Source organism: Onychomys torridus, chromosome 4 (genome assembly GCF_903995425.1).
Source record: "Onychomys torridus chromosome 4, mOncTor1.1, whole genome shotgun sequence".
Taxonomy (NCBI): domain Eukaryota; kingdom Metazoa; phylum Chordata; class Mammalia; order Rodentia; family Cricetidae; genus Onychomys; species Onychomys torridus.
In genome coordinates, this window is record NC_050446.1 from 21,754,526 (window position 1) to 21,773,498 (window position 18,973).

General features: G+C 37.5%; 1 protein-coding gene across 2 annotated transcripts in view; it reads left to right on the plus strand.

The window, feature by feature from the left end:
• Nucleotides 1-18,973, plus strand: part of Arhgap15 (Rho GTPase activating protein 15) — a 606,350-nt gene that overhangs the window by 362,366 nt on the left and 225,011 nt on the right. For both annotated transcript variants that reach the window (XM_036185140.1, XM_036185141.1), the window contains exon 10: nucleotides 7,502-7,600. In XM_036185140.1, coding sequence (XP_036041033.1) covers nucleotides 7,502-7,600 — 99 coding nt within the window. The remainder of the gene's footprint in view (nucleotides 1-7,501; nucleotides 7,601-18,973) is intronic.

Below are 18,973 nucleotides of genomic sequence, written 5' to 3' on the forward strand. Positions count from 1 at the left end.
GAGTTGTCAAAATCCAAAGGTAACTTCTCATATTCATCTCCATCACCATTCTGCTGCATCTGAAACCCTTAACTTCACTTTCAGGTTCCTATGTCTATTCTCCAAATTCTCATGCTCTCCCCCACTGAAAAATGGAAAGCCAGAGATTATCATTGTCTGACGGACTTAGTTACAGCCTCTGTCTGCTTCCCATAACCACTGGGTCAGGAGTCTCATCATTCTGGTTCATCTCATCTTTTGCTGCTCAGAGCCTAATTTTTTGTGACCACGAATAACAATTCAGTATCTTTGATTGTGTTCTTTGCTGTAAAATTAGTACACAATAGTGTCTACCATCAACACAACAAAGATTGATCAGTGGGTTAAATATGTAGAATATACAAATGGACCCCAAGTTGTAATAGTTCACCATACATTTTCAGGTTTACAATAGAGGAAAGCAATTTCTAGTCAGTGGAAACTACTCAAATCATAGGCTTTGATATGTTCCTGGTCTGGGTAATTCAACAGTCTGTTGCAGTGCTGAGCAGCAACCTCAAGTCATGGTGCCCAGGCAGCACACAAGCACTGAAGCAAATGGCACTCTACAAAGAACTGTGTTGGCAAGCATTGTAGTTTAGGAGTTCATGAAACACACTCTTTAACATTATATATTTCCTTTTTTGTTTTTAATAATTTTTTTTTGAAATTTCATATATTTGGTTCATATTGCTACTCCATCACTCCCATTCTTCCCTCTTCCTACCCAACCCCACCAAGTTTGTGATCTCTTTTAAATTATAATTATTACTTGTGGTGGTTTGAATGAGGATGCCTCCCATTGGCTCACTTGATGGTGGCATTGTTTAGGGAACTTTAGGGAGATGGAGACTTGCTGGAGTACATGTGTCACTGGGCGTGGCCTTTGAGAGATTAGATTCTCTTGCCATTTCCAGGTGCTGACTCAGTTTCATTCTTGAGATTCAAGATGTGAGCTCCCAGCTTCCTGCTTCCAGCCACTATGCCTTACACTATGTCTTATTGCTTGCCTGTGATTTGTTACCAAGCTGTCCGTGCCATCATGGACTTGAACCCTCTAGAACTTAAGCCCAATTCTTTCTTCTATAAATTGCCTTGTTCATGGTGTTTTATCATATCAATAGAAAGATAATTAATAAAAGTATATACATACAGTTGTAGTAAATATACATATAAATATACGTATATATGCTTAACTGACTGAATATGGTTAGTTTTGTTCATGTGCACACATAACAAGGACTCACCACCTGGGATAGAAAGCCTAACATAAGAGATTTTCAACTTAGAATGTATTTGTCAGATTGTCATGCAACATCTGCATATAAGTACATAGTAAATAATCATAAGTGTTCACTATGACAGCATAAATTACATTTTGTTGTAACTACTGTGAATATCTTGTAGGAAGTATACATTAAGCTATAGACAGACCCAGTCTGGCTTCTATCTGGCATGTAATATATAGTTACTGAATGAATGTATGAATGAATGTATGAATGAATGATTAAATTTGCATTCTCTACACTACTCAGCATATGCTAGGTGTTCAGTGATATTTATTGAATTAAGTTGAATAGAACTGGAAACACAGAATAAGAAATGCCATAATATTTTGTAAGGCATAACAAATATAAATGCTAAGGTACAAACAACTTAATTTGGGGCCTCTCCATTTACTGAACTAAAACTGAACATACACTTCCTTATTTGTGGCAAATTTCATGGATTTTGTTTTTGATGTTGTTGTTTTTGACATTTTCTCTCCAACATGTTTTCATGTTCTGCCACTGCTTTCCGTTTACATCCGATAGCCTGGGTTAAACCACATTTTACCATATACCTGACCTCCAGTTGAAGTTGAATCAATGAGGTACTGCTGAATAACAAACAAAAATGTACAGCATACTGTTGGGCGGTGGTGGTGCATGCCTTTAATCCCAGCACTCGGGAGGCAGAGCCAGGCGGATCCCTGTGAGTTTGAGGCCAGCCTGGTCTCCAAAGCAAGTTCCAGGAAAGGCGCAAAGCTACACAGAGAAACCCTGTCTCGAAAAACAAAAAGCAAAACAAAACAAAAAAAAATGCAGCATACAATATAATGGTTCTACAATGAGGGTGTGGTATATGTGACCTAGAACAGGCCTGGCCTGATAGGAGCGCTTTAATATACAGACTGCTTGGCCTTCTAAACATTGGCTTCAGTTCTGGCCACACATGTTTATCCTGAGTCCAGGAGGACAGGATGGTAGCTTTCTAGAGAAGATGTCCTGTGAGCAAGAACACAAGAGTGACAAGGTGGGTAGAAGCCTCCAATGTTCTCTCAGGCCTTGGTCTGGAATTGACCTGATACATTGCTGTTCACACCCTACCATGCAAAGCCAATGGCAGGTCAAGACCAGTATCAAAAGACATGAGAGAAATAAATGCTGTTGACACTAGTGAATAGAACCTTATGGTTACATGGTAGGGGGTATAAATCCATACCCTAACTCTAAAACCATGAAAACTTAGAACAAAAAGAAATTTATACCCTTATCCTGACTAATATTCACAACATCTTTCCTAGAATATGCACTGCCTATTTAACTAAGACTCTTGTGCCTAATCAGCCACCCTTCTTTGTGCCCCCACGCTTTTTACAAACCACCAAACAGACTTTCTCATGCAGATCTATGGTTATAACATACACTTAAATAAAAAAGCCCAGCAGCCTGCTAATGTTACTCCATATTGGTTAGAATACTTTTGGCTGAAGTAATGGAAGTTCTGTCTAAAACAATGTCATGCAAGAAATCTTGAGAAGTGTTTCACAGTTGGTATATAACATGTTCCATTGCTTTCTTTTTAAAGGACGTTAGCCTTTGTTCTTGTTTGTCTCATAGTGACAGAAATGCTCCAGCTGGTCCAGTTGTCCATGGATTGTCACAAGGTGGAAATAAGAAAAAGAAAGTGTCTTCTTCTCTACAATCTTTTCAAGGGGAAGAAAGCAAAATCACTTTTCTGTAGCTTGTCCAGACCATCCCATCATGCAGAGATGCAGGAATGTAGACTTCAATAGAGATCATTCTTGGGTAGTGTCTTATGAATTCTGTTACATTTATGTTAAATGGTTTTGTATTCACATGAATACATATGAGTGTAGGTGTCTGTATGCCATTTCTGTTGTGTAGAGGTCAGAGGACAATTTTCAGGAGCAGTTGTCTTCTTCCACCACATGGAGGATCAGAAGGACTTTACTTAGGTCAATTGGCAGCAAGTACCATTACCTCTTGAGCCATTTGGCCAGCCTGAGTGAATTTTAAGAACAAGAAAGGAACTTACAAAGGAAAGACTTACTTACAGGAGATCACTATTATTTGTCAAATAATGGAACCTAGTTGACAAAATATAAGATACTTCATAATACAATCTTCATCTCCTTTTAAAGCACAATTCATCAAGACTTCAATAAGGCATGATTTTTTCCCAAGTGAGGCATTCTGGTCATACTGTCTTTTTTCCAAATGTTGACACTTTGTGTCCTCCATCTCTCCAAATGCCCTTGTGTTACTCTCTTGGCTTTCTACTCAAGTCCTGCTTATACCCGAGGATTCCCTCTTCTCTGGGAACTTGTCCATGGGTATGGCTGGTCTTCCCCTTTCCCATATACTCCCACAATGCACCTTTACACTTGTTCTCCTTTCCACATGTGTCATTATCTTACACAGGATGCATTTAGAGGATGAAGAGTGTGTGGCATTATAAAAATTATGGGAGAGAGTCTCAGATTATTATACTATAGGATAGACAATCATGATTGTCTTTCCCAGATAACTGAGTGGATTAAAAGGAAACAAAACAAAGCTCTATTGGAAATTTAACATATTTGAGCATGTGTCCTTGTGGTATAATTTAGCATCCCCTGTGGTATACTTGGTCTTGAGGGAGGTTGATTCCCAATTTTCTAAGAAAGTGCCATATTGATTTCCAAAATGGCTGTACAAGTTTGCATCCCCACTAACAGTGGAGGAGTGTTCCTCTTGCTCCACATCCTCTCCAACATAATCTGTCTTCAGTGATTTTGATCTTAGCCATTCTGACAGGTGTAAGATGGTATCTCAGAGTCGCTTTGATTTCCATTTCCCTGATGACTACAAATGTTGAGCAATTCCTTAAATGTCTTTCAGCCATTTGAGTTTCTTCTGTTGAGAATTCTCTGTTTAGCTCTATAGCCAATTTTTTAATTGGACTGTTGGGTATTTTGATGTCTAATATTTGAGTTCTTTATAAGTCTGGATATTAGTCCTCTGTCAGATGTGGGGATGGTGAAGATCTTTTACCATTCTGTAGGTTGTTGTTTTGTCTTGTTGACTATGTCCTTTGCTTTACAAAAGCTTCTCAGTTTCAAGAGGTCCCATCTATTAAGTGTCTTTCTCAGTGTCTGTGCTACTGGTATTATATTTAGGAAGTGGTCTCCTGTGCCAATTTGTTCCAGACTACTTCCTACTTTCTCTTCTATCAAGTTCAGTGTAACTGGATTTATGTTGGGGTCTTTGATCCACTTGGACTTGAGTTTTGTGCATGGCAACAGATATGGAAATATTTGCCATCTTCTACATGTTGACATCCAGTTATGCCAGTACCATTTGTTGAAGATGCTTTCTTTTTTTTATTATATAGTTTCCTACTTCATGACTGTATCTACTCCTTGAATGACTTCCATCCAAAAAATTCTGTCTCTGTCTCTCTCCCTCCCCAGAAGGCACAGAAAGACATATATATATATTTTGAAGGGCATCAGTCTTCCTACTCAACACCTCTTATGAAACCTGCTATATCAACCTTACAATATTGCAAAACTCCCAGTGCCTACTTTGCTGCTGTGCAGATAGAAGAGTCAATCAACATTTGTGCAAAAGACTTAAATAATGAAGTCTACTAACAGGTTTACATGCTGCAGTAATGTTTCCTGACTGTGACCTCTGGCCATCCTAAAATGTTTGGTCTAAAGCCCTAGGTAATTTTTCGTAGGTAATATTTATGTCACCCATTATTATAGGGATACTCACCATTTGGAACAAATCTCTGCTACTTCATCAAGTGTTCAAAGCAGATACAATTGTTTGCCATTTCTTTATACTATCTGGGTTTTGAGTTTATCTTCTTCCTGTCTGTTGTATAAACACATGTATTTCCACATCATGGTGTGTTATTAATAGTACATTAACCTTACTCGATTCCCTCCATGTTGTTGTTACCATCACACACTAGTACATTTTCCTAAGGAGTAGATGAAAATCCAACTTCCTTGAAATCTCAGCTTCTTCATCATCAAAATACTTGGACACTTAGCATTCTGTTATGTGCTATTATATATTTTCTCCTCATTTCTACATATTTAATTTTTTCTACAGTATCTCCACTGACAATTCAAAATATGTTTAGTGAACTTCCATTATGTGCCAAGCATTGTCTGGGTCTTCGAGATCCATAGTAAATGTGTTATTTTGACCCTTCTGGATTTGAGTTCTAAGCAAGTTAAACAAGCTAAACAGACAGCACAGGTCTAACATCTCAAGTGGAGATAAGCCTCATCCCCAGATAAAGAAGAGATATTGGTGTAGAAAATAGAGATGAGTGGCCACAATCTTTGAGAGGTGGCTGGAAAAGACTACAGTAAGAAGATAACACTTGATCAAAGACTAGAGCATCAGAGTTCCACCCAGAGGAGATAATGAGAACACAACCCCATGGGCAAAGTATTTGTAAGGGATTAGAAACAGACACTCAGACAACAAGGCTGGTTTCCATGGAGATAGAGAGGCCTGAAAGTAAAGATGTTAGTGGAGGACAAATCAGGTACAGCATGAAAAGTCACAAGGGGGACTAGTCTTCACTCTGATCAAAATGGGACACCCCTTGGCTTCAGCACGTACTAGTTTGGTTGTTAGTACTAAATATCATTGCTGCTAAAACAAGTTCTTGAAGTGAGTAATGCAATGGTTCCACAATACCCAGAATGGACATAATGCGACTGAAGTCTGTGTACACTTAGTATTAAGGGCCACATTCTATGCAGTGCACACTTTATAATTATTTTTACAAGACAATCTATGTGTGCCTACTGTGAGACTAAGCACCAGCAACTGCAAAATAACACTGATGATTCAGACACTCGGGCTGTGCTAACAGAAAGATACTCTGTATTAGTCATTTTTTTTTCCGCCATGGAAAACAATACCTTGGAATGTCAATTATGGAAGGAAAATGTTCTTTCAGCTTATGGATCTAGTGCAGATTAAAAAAGATCCAGTGATTTGGGATGACAATGCATTGTGGCAAGGGAAATGTATGGCATGACAGTGGGGGCACATCACAGAGCCTACTGCTCACTGCATGGCAGTAAAGAGGGAAAGATTGAAATGAGGAACCAGGGAAGAGATGTACCAGGGAAATCATGCACCTATGATTTACTTCTTCCAACCAGGCTCCAGTGTCTAGTTGCCACACCTCCCAGTGACTCCATCCAATTATGTATCTGTTAGTGAACTGATCAGAGCCCTCCTGATCCAATCATTTTTCAATAGCATCCCCATCTGGGGAATTGCGCTCTCAATAATAAATGAACCTCCAGAAGAAAGTTTAGGTCCGAGCCACAATTCCATTAGTCATAAATGCAGAAATGCTGTTGGAGGAATCATCTGTCTTATTAAAAATGAGAGGAAAGGGCTGGCATCCCACACCCCATTTTCAGCAGCTTTAGTTCAGAGAGATGCCCTCTAAAACAAAGAGATATTAATAGAATGAGTCTGAGGAATGTCATCTCTCCCACCCTCTGATAGAAACCCACATATATCATGGCTCTAGCAAATAAAAACACTTTAAATTGCTTAAATACATGTCTTAAACTCTGTTTAACTTGGTTGAATTTGATGTTGCCGAGCCATTTTGACCACAGGCTCTGTTGCCTACAGCATCTGTTGAACAACTCAGGCAAGAGTTGTTGAGAGGGTCTATTTCCATGGAGAGGCCATGCTGACACAGGGAAGCTCTGAGCTGAGACTTGTCGCCAAGGTGATACTTAAATCTGGCAAAAGAGTAGCGTTCAAGGCAGAAGAAACACTAGGAGATTTACTTTACAGTACTTACTTCCCTTGCTACTGCATACCTCATCAAGTACCTCTGCAGAATGAATGCCTTAAGTATAATGTGTTCTTGGTAACTGCTGATAAACTTCTAAAAGACGAGGGATTCCAAACACACTTAGACACTCCTCACCAGTGCCTAATCAATGACCATGTTAGTTTTCTTACACTGAGATCAGGATTCTATTCCATAAAGGGACACACAGTCTTTATACATCTGCTACAGACACTTTGAAATTAAAGCAAAAATCAATTCCTATGCAAGATGAAGATCTCAGTATTGGCTATGGAAGCAGAATCAAATTAAGGAACAACACAGGCTTGTATTTTAATGAAACTCATCTTTGTTTCATTTGCAGATCAAACTTTTGGATCTCATCTGCACACAGTGTGTGAACGAGAACATTCCACAGTTCCGTGGTTTGTAAAGCAATGCATTGATGCTGTTGAAAAAAGAGGTGGGTCACTAAATATGCAGCATTGCTGAGTCCTCTGAAAGGTTAGGGCTCCGGTTCGCAGCACCACTTGATTTCTCTGGGAAGCCACCCAATTAAAACTTGACTTTTGTTGATCGGTTAAGAGGATCAAGTTTCTTATTAACTTCAGTTTGTTTTTACAATGGGGACATTAGAAATTCTCACTAATGTTCTTTTTTTTTTTTTTTAATATTTTGTCTGTCTGACATACTGTTGAATCAATTGCAAACTTCTTGCTTCCAAGCCAGTGATAAAACATTCACAAAATATCAGCACTCACAGTGTTAGAACCCTCTAACATTCATGCTGTTGGATGTGCCAGAACAATTTTGGTAAGCCCCCAGCATTACTCAAGTGAAGTAAACAGCATTTCTACCCACAGATAGTGATACACCCTCTTCCCAATGGTTCTGTTCTGTACAGATTACAGCTAACTAGGTTTCCCAGAACAATTAGCAGATACACCTCCAGTGTTAAGATGACCTTTGACTCGTCTGTTTCAACATTCTGTTTTTCATCTGAAATTATTTCATCTTACAGAAGAGAACAAAACAAACCCCAATTGACTCATCATTTCTATGCTAGTTTATCTGTGGAGTGTTTTTCCTTCGAACTATGACTTCATTCATTCAAGGTCATTTTTCCTGGAAGACACAAACTGTAAATGCAGAGTCTTAAAAAAATGTATTAAATAGAAATGTGAAGCTTCATCACCATCTGTTACAAGTTTACAGCATACTTCCAGGATCTAGGGGGATATATATCATGTGAAACATAGAGGTGCTTGCAGAGAAAAGCAATGGGTGACCCTCTCTCCATTATTTTCAACACCTATTCTCCTAAAACAATACAACCAAAGGCAAGAAAAAAACCTTCAAATCCTCTGCTCAGAAAAGGCCATTTTAATTCTCTCAGTGTTACCTGGCTTTATTATAGAAGCATAATAAAAACGGCAAGCAATTTCTAACTCCTAGAAATTCATACTTTAATTATACAGTAAGGACAGCCTTGGGATCCTATTATTCCCATATCAGTAGGGAATGAGAGAATAACAAGACGGGAAGGGCTGGGCAGGGACACGGATAAAGAGAGTGTCTGTGGGAAAAAGCACATTGACACTTCTGGGAGAAGAGTTGAGGGGACAGAGAACAGGAAACATTTACTGTTGAATAAGCACCTAGAGAAGTGTCTACGAGGAATGAAGCTGATTGGAATTTGGAGAGAAATGTGTTTTTAGTGCATGTTACAATTTCATTTAATTTATAGGTACCTATCTTAGGAATACATATTATCTAAAAATACTTAACGCAAAAATAGATCCCTGAGAATATTGTTATTATTTCTAATAGTTAAATTATCATCATTTCCAAGAAATCTTCATTCACTTTTAAATACTGAGTACATTATTATATCAAATATCCAAATAGGCCATTGGGGGAAGCCATACATAGGAAGAAGATGGAAAGAATAGCTTATATCTTCTGATTTGTGAGTCTACCTAAGGCAAAATGAAAAACCCTGCTTGGTGTAGCCTTGCAGTGTACAGATACCATAATATCATAGAATCGAAAGTGTCTATAAATAGTAATTCTATCTGTGCATGGCATTTTCATGGTGATTTTTTAATAAAGTAAGATGGTGCTTCTGCTGACAAGAGCAATCATGACAGCATTATATTTTATTGTCCCAATGTTTACTCTCAAAATGAATTTGTAGATCCAGCACTAAACAGCTGCTAATCGCACATATGATTATTAAAATAATTCCCGAGCATTCTAATGAAACTCAAAGACATTTTATAATTCTGCAAAGCAACTGAAAATTCAAAGCACTTTGGCAGTGTTAGCTTAAAGGAACTCCATGGAAATGTTCAATAAAAACACAAAGGCACAAGATAAATGTCTCACATCATTGCAAGATTTACAAGTGTGTACTTTTGATTATATTTTTCTATGATCATTTTGTTGGATTAATATTCTTACAATTATACACCAATTCTGTTTACTCAAAGTGTTGTTTTTACTAAATTTTGGCATATTGCACCTCAGGACAGAAATAATTTATGTGAATCTAAGTCCAATATTTATGCAGGCTTCTGATGACATTTGATGCAGGGTTGGTACTAGAAAGTAGCAGAGGAAGATGCCAAGTCTCTCGACATGGCTGGGACTCAGCATATCTGGAGTGCTCCTTCTAATGGCCAGATGCTCCTCCAGCCAAGAAACTCAACTGCACAGTCATGGGAAATGCTTATGGGTCTCTTCTAGGAAAAGCCCATTTAATGAAAGCTGAGTTCACTCCCCAGTCCTGGAGAAATGGCCTCTGTAATCATAACATGGGCACACTGGCTGTTATAAAAAGGATTCGTTTTCTTCCTCATTTGTCCTCTGTGATTATTTTCATTTTTTAAGGCATCTATACAAATCAAGCAGTATTTTAAATGTTTATTATATATTTATTATAAAATGCAGCATGATAGAGCAGATAGACTCAGCTAGCCTCTCAGTTTTCTTGTTGCCTGAATCTGACAGAACCATGCTTGTCTTTTGAGGTCTCCCAAGTAGTTCTACGTAGTGACTAGCATGAAGCATGTTCATCATTCACCTTCAGCTAAATGGAATTAGTTACATTTAAATTTTTGGCATATTTTGTGTATAACTTAGAAGAAAATGGTGAAGTAAGCCTTGTAAAACAACTGGCAAGTGATTTATGTGGTACATTCCCTTGCCTCAGTTCAATTCACTGTACTCTTGACCACCAAACCCTGTTGTCCTCCCCAGCCATTTGGAGTAAGTCACTTCTGCCACTGTCTTTCCTGCCCTAAATATGCTTTGGTATGAAGAATCACATTGATTTGAGACTGCATCTCCTTCTCTTTGCCTCACTTTCATAGTAGGAGACTATCTGTGGGGTACCCAAATTGACCAGTGAACATCTCAACTTGGGTGTCTTCTTGAAAGACACATTGGATGTTGATGAATGAAGGAGTCACTAGATGTATTGTTCTTTATGTTATAAACTAAAATTGTAGAAGAAAGAGACATTGAAAAACTGGACAATGCACAAGCTGTGATAAGTGCTTTGGGAGGAAAGAGCAGGTATAAGAAGATAGCAAAACCATTACGAAACCTGAAAATCAAACAAAGATGTGTGCCTTAAAATGATAGATCAGATCCTGAATCATAAACACATGCTTGTGTGCTTTGACCTCCTCTAGGACCAGGAGAATTTTAAGTTTGTTTTATTTACAGAGCTATTATCTTGACCCCTTGTGTGGTCACAATAGAACAAGCCAGCCATATGTGATACCTAGAAAGACATGCTTTAAATGGAAAACCAGAGACCTTGCCAGAGACTTCTTTTATAGAGACATAGAGTTTACTAAATTAATGAACATAAATTCTACCCTAAATATGTCTTTGCATATCAAGTACAAATTTTGAGTGTAAGGGAATACAGTGGAATTTTCAAATTAATATAAATGGAGTTGACATTTACTATCCATAATATGCAGTGATAACTCATTCTCCTTTAAGATTGTCAGTTCTGGTACTGTGCCCCATAAGCATAGCATGTTAAGAGGATACCAAGAGATCTGTAACACAGCATCCTGAACATACTTGACACTACTGAAACACGTACTTAAGATAATTATTTTAAAATAATTATGTGCTTTTTACTACAATTTTTTAAAAAATTTGTTCAGTGCATGGGTTGGTGTCTGTGCGTTCCTGAGTGCATATGTCACAACATGAGCGTGGGAATGAGAAGACAATTTGCAGGAGTTAGTTCTCTCCTTCTGTCATGTGGTTCCCAGGGATCAAACTCAAGTGGTCTGGCTTGGTAGTACACCCTTCCCCTTAAGGTGTGTACACCTTACTCAGCAGCCCTACCTCGCTGTGTGTGTGTGTGTGTGTGTGTGTGTGTGTGTGTGTGTGTGCGCGCGGCGCGGGCGCAATGCATTTGGTGTGCGTGATCCCATGTCTTCTACATGTGATGATTTGAGATACAAGATAGCTTTCAGAATGCTTCAGCAATTGCTGATCAACAAGAAGCTTGCCCTTTCTGTGTGTTTTTTTTTTTTTCTTCTTTTCTCAAACACAAAAATGCTATGACAGGAATTGAAACACAAGTTACATACTTGACTGAGTGCCCAGAAGATACCCTGGGATCCATAACATTGCTTAAAGATTTAAGAAAGCCCTTTAGTCCCCTTCTGAGAAGGTCCTTAGCCTCAAAAACTTTATCTCTCAACTTGACTTCATGGCAGCTGTTATATTTTTTCGCTGTCGTTTGTTTGACAGGATCCAGTTTATAGGTTCCGATGTCTGTTTAAAGAACCAAGGAGGCTGTTGGCTCCAAAATCCCCTCATTGCTTGTGTGATCAGCATTTTCCCAGGCTTTTCTACACAGTTTGCCAAGCAAAGGGACTGACCTTTTGTAGCAAACACTTTTTCATTTCAAAATGCTCACTTTGATTTTTGTCCCATTTTATACTCATTCCAAACTGTTTACAACCCACTAAAAATGACTGTGAATTATATGTTTGTATAATGGATTCCTTTTGTGGTCTGAGTGGAATGTTTACTTTGAACAATTAGTTATCTTAGGGTCGATTGTAGCAAGTTGAAAAAATAATGGCTAAAATTATTATTATACCTTAACTGGTTTCTTAATTCCTTGTGATTATGTGAAATTTGAGAGACAGACACCTTAACTACATGAATTTTTATATGATCATATTGGCTAGTACCATGTTACCGTGAGAAACATGAGTGTACTTCTATGATGCAGAAAACTTCACAGCATGGAATAAAAACAAATATATGAGCATATATTGCTGTGACTATTAGGCAGTATGTACAAAAAATTATTGGATAAGTGACAGGAATGATGATTATCTAGGAATTCTGCTGAGCTATATGAAGCTTATCCTTGTTAATATTCTGTAACTTCATTCAGTGAACCCTTCAGTCCATTGAGAACCAACTGAGTACTTTGGTATAAAAATAAAACTTCACATTGCTATTTCCCATTGCTTGAAATCTAGGCCCCTAAAGTGCAGATCATGCAGCCATAACTAGACAAGTCTGCTCCCAGCCCTGCTAACTTTATACTGTTCATTCTTTCCCACTTTGGAATAATCTAGGAGAGCTGGATCCAGGCACGCACTAAAGACTGATCTGTCTACGAAGAATGTGCAATTTGTACTGTTTAGTTTCTGATGAGAGTCTTGAAAACTTTTATGATTCTATCCTCTTCCAGGGAGACCTCTGCTTCCTCGTTTTATAAGCAGTGAGTGAAAAAAAAGTAATAAAAACAAAACAAACTGATAAAAATTACATGCTTAAAACGAAAATCTAGAGAACAAGATAAGCAATTTTTCTTTTTCTCTAGAGAATATTTGTGGATTTGACAAAAAAAAAAAATGTTCCTAAGGGAGCGAACTATTCTGGTGTTTATCGTTGTTTGTTTTGTTTTGTTTTTTCTCACTTGTATGTCTAGAGCTGGGTGTCCACATACACTTTCAGTGCACACGATCCTTGAATGAAGCTCTTGAGAGGACGCTGCAAATTAGTTTTTTCTTTCTGAATTAAAATTAAGACCGATTTTTTTATTTTTTGTTCTCTTGGTGTTTTGTTTTGTTTTGTTGTTTTAAGGCCACCTTCCTGGTGGCAGTACTGTTGTGCTAGATCCAAGTTCGAGTTGGCTCTTTGGGGTAGTCATGCTGGGGCCTCTGTGTCTGTAAGAAAGCCACATTGAGGGATAGGAGGGAGGAAAATTTCAAACAAAGTAAACAGGAAATAGCCAGCAAGAGTACAAAAGAGAAACCAGAAAAGACAACCAGGAGAAATCAGAGATGGCAAGGTGGAGAAATGGGGTGGGAGTAGGTTTTGCAAAGAAGAAAGCAAATGCAGGCAAAAAGGGTAGGTCTGTGAATTCTGTAAGGGGGGAACATGGGATTTTGCCATTTCTAGCACTTACGCAAAACTTGCTTTTCTGTCCCAGAGAAATTTATTCTTGCTTTAAAATGATGGAAAGTTAAATCTTGCAATAAACAGTATTCTTGAATCATCACAAATTCTGCATACGAAGTTGTTATTAATTAATTTGCTGTACTTATTAGTGGCATTTAATTAGGTTTATCTCCACTTAGCAACATACAACCGTCTTGTTATCAAAAAGAGCTTAAGCATAACAGAAGTCAACATAGGAGTGGACGTGCAGCTCAGTCACCAGCGAAGCTAGCTAAGGAACACAGCAGTGTGGCTCTGCTCACATCACATCAACTGTGGATATTCCCACACTTTTGGATTCAGACTGCAAAAGAACAGTGTCTTTTCTCAGATAAAGCCTGGGTCTAATTTCCAACACTTACCAAACTCTTAATCCCCATTCTGGAATTTAGGATTTTAAAATTCTTTCCACTGGAGTCACTTGGTTTTAAGCCAAAATTAAGACCCTGTACAATTAGACTTTTATTATGGATAGAAGGCTTAAATAGAGTCAGCATATCAAAATGCAATACTCCAAAATATCTTATGGTGGTGTCATTTTATAAAGTAAATTCTTGGTCTGTAAGTTTCTATTATTAAGGACCTATATTCAGAAGTTAATAGTTCAGCCATTAAAAATAATCTAGCTGAGAATTGGCAGGATGTTTTAGCTTGGAAACAAATGTTTACAAAATTTGAAAAAGAAATTATATTTGTTTGGAAAGCTTTCAGATTTTCAATAATCAGGAACAAGAAATTATAAGGCAGTCAAAAACTTTCAGATATTTGTTGCCTTGGGAATCAAAACAAAATATCCCTATATTTTTTTTTATTTTTAAATTCCTGTTACATAATGAAAACTGACTGATTTAAAAAATATGAAAACTCCCACAACATTGTGACTATGCTTTGGGCAAAACACTTTTGTTTCTGATAGAACAAAATATACAGATTATATTTAGACAGACAACCCTTGGGCTTAACACATTAAAATTAAGAAGACTTAAGTTGGTCTGGGAAGCAGTGAATAACACTAAAATTTATATCCTTTTGAGTTCCCTAATGACTAATGCTCCCTTTAAAGTTAGTAGGAAAAGATGGTCTTTCCAATACCCCCTTTTCTATTTGCAAATTAAGTATGTACAACATGAACATCATTCTACATACACACAGCAAGCCAAATACATGTTCTTGGCATATTGTTGCACCAGCCTGTAGCACTGAGCATCATATATGTTCCTTTAGTACTGTACTTTGTCATAATTTTTCTGTCTCATTGAAAGATTAATGTCTCAATGATTCCTTGAGTTCTTTAAATTAATTGGAAAGTTATTTTATAGTTTAACAGTCTATGGAGTTAGTAATATTTTTCCTTGGGTTAAAAATAATCTCTTATTTTCTAGTTTAATCTTTTTGCCTAATTTTATACTCCTCAGACCACTTCCTATTTTCAGTTCAGAAAAAGAAAAACAATCAAGCAGGAAAAAAATCAAGGGCAAGGCACTTTGAGAAGAAAAACAAACTACACGAAACCAAAATAGCTCTTTAAATGATAATGTTGGGAGAGCTCTTGAGGTTACTGGAGACTATAGACCCATTTTCAAAAAAGCATGCTCATTTTAAGGAAAAAAAAAACACTTGAATTCCTGAGTCTTGGGGTAATAGTTTAACATATAGTAGAAAGCTATTTGCACACCCACTTCAGTGTGCTGTGTGTTCCTTCACAAGTTCATGGACTTCTCACACAGTGCTTGACAATGAAGGGCTCTCAGGAAATGGTCTGGATGAACTGAACTGAACTTTGCTTTGACAGTCAAAGTGAAATATAAATCATGGTCAACAGTTGCTGGATGAAAGCAGCTATGTGATCTGTAAAGGGATAGTGTGATTTGTTGCTTTGTAGCCTGTTTTTTTTTTGGGGGGGGGTTGTTTTGTTTTTTGTTTTTTTGTTTTTTGTTGTTGTTGTTATTGTTGTTTTTTTAATGTTTAAGTAGGACCACCTGCAGAACATGTTACATTATTCAGTGGGGTACCATCTTTCCATCAGGATCCAGCTATATCAGGCAGTTGAAATTAGGTTGCCTTACAGATTTTATTTTCTTCAATTTGGGGATATTCTATTTAAGTGAGCAACCCAGCAACCAGTAGACTATCCATTCCCTACTCTTTTTCATTACAGAAAGTAATGTCCCATCAGGCATTGTTTCATCACCACTAACCTACTGTTTTTAATCAGATGATTGAATGATTACTATGACTTACAACTGACATGCCTGATGATGGTCAGGCATAGACTCAATTTCTCTAACCACATAGGAAGTTGAATTCTGTATCTTTTTCTTTTATTGGAAGACAGAATACAGTGTTAGTGCTGTTCTGTATTAGTTAACCTCCCTCTGATGTAGCATTTGTTTTCCATACACCTCTCAGGAAATTTTTATTTAATGAAATTTTTCTTTAGTTAAAAGAGATTGTCAATTTGAAATAAGCAATACATGATCAGGGGCCAGGGAGAAGGTTCAGAAGTTAAAAGCATTTACTGCTCTTGATGAGGACACAGGTTAACTTCCCAGTTGACATCAGGCAGCTCGAATACACTTGCAACTCCCATTCTAGGGGATTTAACACTATTGACTCCAAGGGTACCTGCACACATGTAGTGCACATGTATTTGCAGGCACACACATATACACATAAAATAAATCTTTTAAAAACAGAAATACATGCTCAATACAGAAATATCACCGTAAGGCTAATGAAGGGTGGATGTCAATATCCTGAATTCTGAGATGGACTTCATTTTTCTCCATATGTACTTCATCCAGGACAAATTCTAAACTCTGCTGATTAAAAAAAAAAAACACTATAAAACTTTGAAAACACCTATGTCATTAAAATTTGGAATATTTTTGTCTTTTCTAATTCTGTTTTGAATTTTTGGCAATTTGGAGTGAATTAACTCTTGAGTTACCTGAAAAGCCATGGAATACCTAATAGATAGTGTTGTAATTAGTGGTGTCAGGTCTTCTGTTTCGTGGGTAGGTATTTGGTCCTGCCTTTAAAATGGCATAGCCTAATATCGGGATGTCTGGTTTGACCTAGAGTGCGTTAGGATAAGAAATGCACACTTCCTCTGGATTCACCTCTTGACTCTGGCACTTGTGCTATTGGTCTCCCAGTGCAATCCCAGGTACAAGTTTTACTGATTCATGTCATCATTGGCAGGCGGTGGAGTTCCCATATGTGAGTAACTCTTCAAATTATGATTTCTTCTCAGGTCAACAGCCCAGAAACAACTCTTGTAGCACCTCAAACTCTACTATTTCAACCTGGAGCTGTCATTTTCAACCATGTACTTACTCTTCTCTTTTAGTTTTTAACTCCATCAGTAGTATCATATTTTATTTGCCCTGCTGCTCTAGAAAGAAAAATACTGGACATTAACAGTTTGTCTCTAATCAACACAGCATTATCCATTAAACTCGTGATCTATTTTCTTACTGTGTTGGTGCTGGGAAAAATGTGGTTCTACTCTGTGCTTTCTGTACCTTTCATATGGCCTCTGTAATTTTTGAGGCAAATATCCCGAGGAAGCCACTGCCTCTGCTCTCTTTTCTTCTCAGGCAAGTCTTCTCAAAACTCAAAAGAATTCCTCTTAACTGGGGATAGTATTATGTTATTCCTTCTTAGAACTCTTGAATGGTTCTTCTTCCTCACCAGGATAAACAAAACTCCACAGTAATTTTCTCTGTTGAAAGGATAATCACATGATCCCTGCCTGCTGTCCATCTCCAAATCCTTATAAACTGCTTCCTGTGTTCTAGGAATTCCAGCAAAAACCCTTGCTTCCAAAGACCTCTATTTATTCCATATGCTATTTCCCTTCCCTAGAAAATCTCCTCCAAACTGTCCACTTGCCATATTCGTATTCATTGTTTTGTGAACAACACAAGAGTCACCTTCTCCAGACAAAATGCTCTGACTCATTCCCCAACCTCCTCTGTGGCCACCTGAATATATCAGGAGGGCTTTCATTCAGCATGCTAACAATTTTGCTTCTCCTAACATATACCCAATTGCCTGAGACTGTGATAGCTTCTTTCACTGTATTTTTCCATCTAGAGCATGTGTTTTGAGCACAGCCATTGTGTTTGGTTTACGGTCATCTTTGCTCTAGTTAGTATTCCATAGTCACAGAAGAAAGGGGCTCATTTCACAGTGGATGATTAAGTGGATGAAGAGGTGGATATTATCCAAAATTCCTGCCTCACATCCATCCTTAGAGAATCATATCATGTGAACTAGAGATTCACTGACTTAAAAAACACAGTGACTCTAATCACTATGTGCAATTATACTAATCAGAGATAGGGAAGCTACATATAAAGAGAAAGTAGGGGTTGTGTTTTCTACAATGTCAATAATTGCCAATATATGGACTGCTGTATTAGCAATAGTTCATGGTAAAAAATGACAGAAATTAAACAGTGATGCTAATGTCCAACATAGGTCTTAGACAAAACAAATTTTATCATTTTTAACAGAAAAAAAAAAACATTGAAGGGTGTTAAATTGTCCTACAGACCCAAGTGATTCAATGACTAAAGCAAAATTGATATTTGATGCTTGTTCCAAGAAGAGCACTATGCCTTCTTATATTTAAACCCACAGGCACAGTGACTACTTCCCTGTAAGTTTGTGCATAATTTTTCCTATTATCACCCCCTAGGTCTCTTTCAACCATTGCCGCTTTCCAGGCCTTGAACTTCTACTGAATAGCCGTGTTTCTGATTATCTTTTCCCTAATGTATTAGCCTGCATTATTTAAGACTGAATCTCATTTTATTATTTCCTGCTCGTATTTCTAAACTCCTTAAGTCCATTTGTATGATTCTTTTGTCCTCACAGATGTCCACAGTTCCTCCCAATTTAGTATCATCAGCAAATTTAATTAATGTTCTGTTTACCTCTCCTTCTAATGAAACCAGTCCCTTGCTTCATTTTATCATACAAAGTAAAAAAATGTATTGGCAATAAAAATAGTCCAAAGCAACATTCCCTCACTGTAGGAGGAGAAAGCTAAGGATACAGCAAAGAGGCATGTGGTGAAAAGTAGGCAGTGCAGCAGGGAGCTGAGCAGGTTTGCTATTGCCCTGAAACAAGGGCTTTCTCACACTTGGGCACATTACCTGAGCTGGTGTCTGTGTACATGCTCATACACATGTACAAGTTTTCTATCCTATAAGTAGTTTTATTAATAAGGACTTGTGGCTAAAGATATATTTATGGATCTATGAAAACATGTTTACAGCTTATTTTAAAAGCTTAGTTAAAGGCATCAACTCAACTGTAAAAAAAT